The 3141-nt window shown below is 62.9% G+C and overlaps 1 protein-coding gene across 1 annotated transcript; it reads left to right on the top strand.

The window, feature by feature from the left end:
• The first annotated feature begins 603 nt into the window (after positions 1–603).
• Positions 604–2406, top strand: NKX2-4 (NK2 homeobox 4). The gene is made up of 3 exons (XM_077812073.1): positions 604–988; positions 1751–2199; positions 2266–2406. Exons 1-3 carry the CDS (start codon positions 604–606, stop codon positions 2404–2406), a joined length of 975 nt encoding a protein of 324 aa, XP_077668199.1.
• The last annotated feature ends 735 nt before the right edge of the window (positions 2407–3141 follow it).

The raw sequence follows: 3141 nt of genomic DNA, 5'->3' as shown, positions 1-3141 counted from the left end.
TACTTTGAGCTAATTGGGAAGTGCCCCGCCGCTGCCACCAAACGATGCGTAAGAGCCCCAAGGACGCATAAATTAGGTGTCTCTACAGTGGCAGAGGACGGTCCTTGTAACCTCGTCTCCTAAGCTCCTTTTGGTGCTTGTGGAAGGGAGACCGGGGGGGTGGGACCAACCAACGGGCTCTTTCCCGGGGCGGGGGAAGGCAGCGGGCTGGGGGTTCCCCCTCGCCCTCGGCCCGCCCCGCCGCAGCCCAGCGCTGCGCGGGGACCTGTCCGGGCGCGCAGGGGCTGGAGCGGGGCGCAAGGTGAGGGGCGCAGTGGGGAGCGAACTGGATTTCCGCCCCTGGGCACTGCCGGTTGTTGGCTCCTTGGGGCTGTCGCTCCGCCCCCCAGTGTCTGTCGTAAACCTGGCGCCGGACTAAAATAAACCCAAGATAAGAGAGCTCAGGGCTCGCCTCCCTCCTCCTGCCTCCTGCGCGGCGAGCGCTCGGCTCCCCGGCGCGCTCCGGAGCCCCCCTCTCTTGGCGCAGCCAGCCGGCCGGAGGGGAGCCGGCAGCCGCCCGGGGCTGAGCCCCCGCCAGCTCCCCCGCTGCCCGGCGGCCGAGCCATGTCGCTGAGCCCCAAGCACACGACGCCCTTCTCCGTCACCGACATCCTGAGCCCCATGGAGGAGAGCTACAAGAAGTTCGGGGCGCTGGAGGGCGCCGGGCACCTGGGCTCCCCGCTGGGGGCTTATCGCCAGGCGCAGGGCGCGCAGGCGGCCCCGGCCATGCAGCAACACGCCATGGGCGGCCACAACGGGGCGGCGGCCGGCGCCTACCACATGCCGCACGGCGTCTCCCAGTTCCCCCACAGCGCCGTGGGGGGCTACTGCAACGGGGGGCTCAGCAACATGGGCGAGCTGCCCGCCTACCCCGACAGCATGCGGAACAGCGCGGCGGCAGCCGCCAGCGGCTGGTACGGGGCCAACCCGGACCCCAGGTACTCCACAAGTAAGTGGGGCGCAGGCGGGGAGCCGGGGACACTGGGCTGGGGGGGGGGCTCTGCCGGGAGGCAGGAAAGGCAGAAGGTTGGAGGCTCTGGGTACTCCACAGCCCCCGGGCTGAGACTTTCTTGTCTTGGGGAAGCCACAGGTCCTTACCCCAGATCACGCGAGGTAGGCATTGACCAGAGAAGCGGGACATAAATAGATAGATGGAGTGTGTGGAGATAGATAGATATGGAGATGGATGGGTGGAGTGTGTGTGGGGATAGATAGATAGATAGATAGATAGATAGATAGATAGATAGATAGATAGATAGATGTGTCTAGGGGTGGATAGATGGACGGATGGAGTGTGTGGAGACAGATGTTTTATGGGGATGGATAGATGGATGGATGAAGTGAGTGTGGGGATAGACAGATAGATAGATGTGTATGGGGATGGATAGATGGGGTGTAAGAGGCTAGCATTTAGATCATTAGAGGGGTCTGGGGCTAGACAGACAGGGGTCTGTGGGACAGACAGACAGCGCCCTATGGGGATTAGATACAGCTGTTTCCCTTGCCCTGATGCACCCCACGCCCTTGCGATCCAGCCGAGGTTTCAGACCCGGTGGCTGGGGGGCAGGTCCTCCCGCCAGCCCTGCCCCAGGCCCAGCTGGCCCTGCGCCCGCATGTGGTTGCCCTGTCCGTCCTGCTCCCTGCCAAGCGCAGAGCCAGGGCTCGCGGCTCCCGTCGGGCCGGCCTAGCTCTCAGCCTCCCCTCTGCTCAGTCTCTAGGTTCATGGGCCCCTCGGCCGGGATGAACATGGCCGGCATGGGCACCCTGAGCGGGATCGCCGAGGCGGCCAAGACCATGGCCCCTCTCCACGCGGCGCCCCGGCGGAAGAGGAGGGTGCTGTTCTCCCAGGCTCAGGTCTACGAGCTGGAGAGGCGGTTTAAGCAGCAGAAGTACCTGTCGGCGCCGGAGCGGGAGCACCTGGCCAGCCTGATCCACCTCACCCCGACGCAGGTCAAGATCTGGTTCCAGAACCACCGCTACAAGATGAAGCGGCAGGCGAAGGATAAGGCCACGCCGCAGCTCCAGCAGGAGACCAGCCTGTGCCAGCAGCCGCCCTCCCCGCGGCGGGTACCCGTGCCGGTGCTGGTGAAGGACGGGAAACCCTGCCAGGGCAACCCCAGCAGCACCCCGGCGGCGCCCAACCAGCCGGCGCCCCAGGGCGCCTCCAGCGGGGGGCTCCCGGCGTCCAGCAGCGCCGCGCACCAGCAGGTCAGCTCGCTGAGCCAGGCCCCGGAGCTGGAGGAGATGTCGCCCAGCCCCCCCTCCCTCCACAGCCAGGTCGGCGGCATGGCCCAGATGGACACAGCCAACCTCGATTACAGCAGCAGCCTGGTCAACCCCAACCTGCTCTACAGCAGGACGTGGTAACGCGCGGGGGGGGCTGCCTGGGACTGCCTGGGGAGCGGGCTGCAAACACCCCCCCCCCAGCCACCCACCCCAACAGTGATCGCGCCTGCGGCTTTCTTCCCCGTGAGTCCGTCCCTGGAGGGAAATATCTGCGCGCCTTCCTCCTCTCTCGTTGTCGTGGTTGATTTTATTTTATATGATTCGTGAATTAGGATGATGATGATTGTCTGGGATTGCAACGAAGTGCATCGCTCAGAGTGGCCAAAGCTGCCGCGGACGGGGCGCGCCGGTGTGGACTTCTGCGGGGGTAGCTGAAAAGGCGGATGGAAAGTCTTGCACATTTGGGGGGGTGGGAGGAGGGGGAGCGGGAGGGGGAGGGGAAGGGGAGAAAGAACAAATCAAAGGGGCAAGGAAGCAAACAAGCAAAAAACTCTCCTTGCTTCAGGATATCTGAGGCCACTGCCGGGTACAGGTGAGGGCTTCCCTGATGACCGCCTGACTTCGGAGTCTGGGCTGTCGCTCTTGTTTAATGTGCGATTAGCCAAATTAAAAGGCGACGCAGCAGAGTGACAAGACTTCGTGTTTACCGCCATCAAGTCTCGAATTTTTATTTATTTATTTTTCTTTTTTTAGGCTAGTTAAAAACACAAAACCCCCAGTTGGTTGGTGTCTCTATCTTATAAACCAATTGAACGCGAACAATAAAGCTTTTGAAGTGCAACTTATCTGGCAGAATTAATTTTATCAGGGTGCCCC

This window comes from Eretmochelys imbricata, chromosome 3 (genome assembly GCF_965152235.1).
Source record: "Eretmochelys imbricata isolate rEreImb1 chromosome 3, rEreImb1.hap1, whole genome shotgun sequence".
In the NCBI taxonomy this organism is placed as follows: Eukaryota; Metazoa; Chordata; order Testudines; family Cheloniidae; genus Eretmochelys; species Eretmochelys imbricata.
Note: the sequence above shows the minus strand (reverse complement) of the source record. Positions and strands in the feature narration are given on the sequence as shown.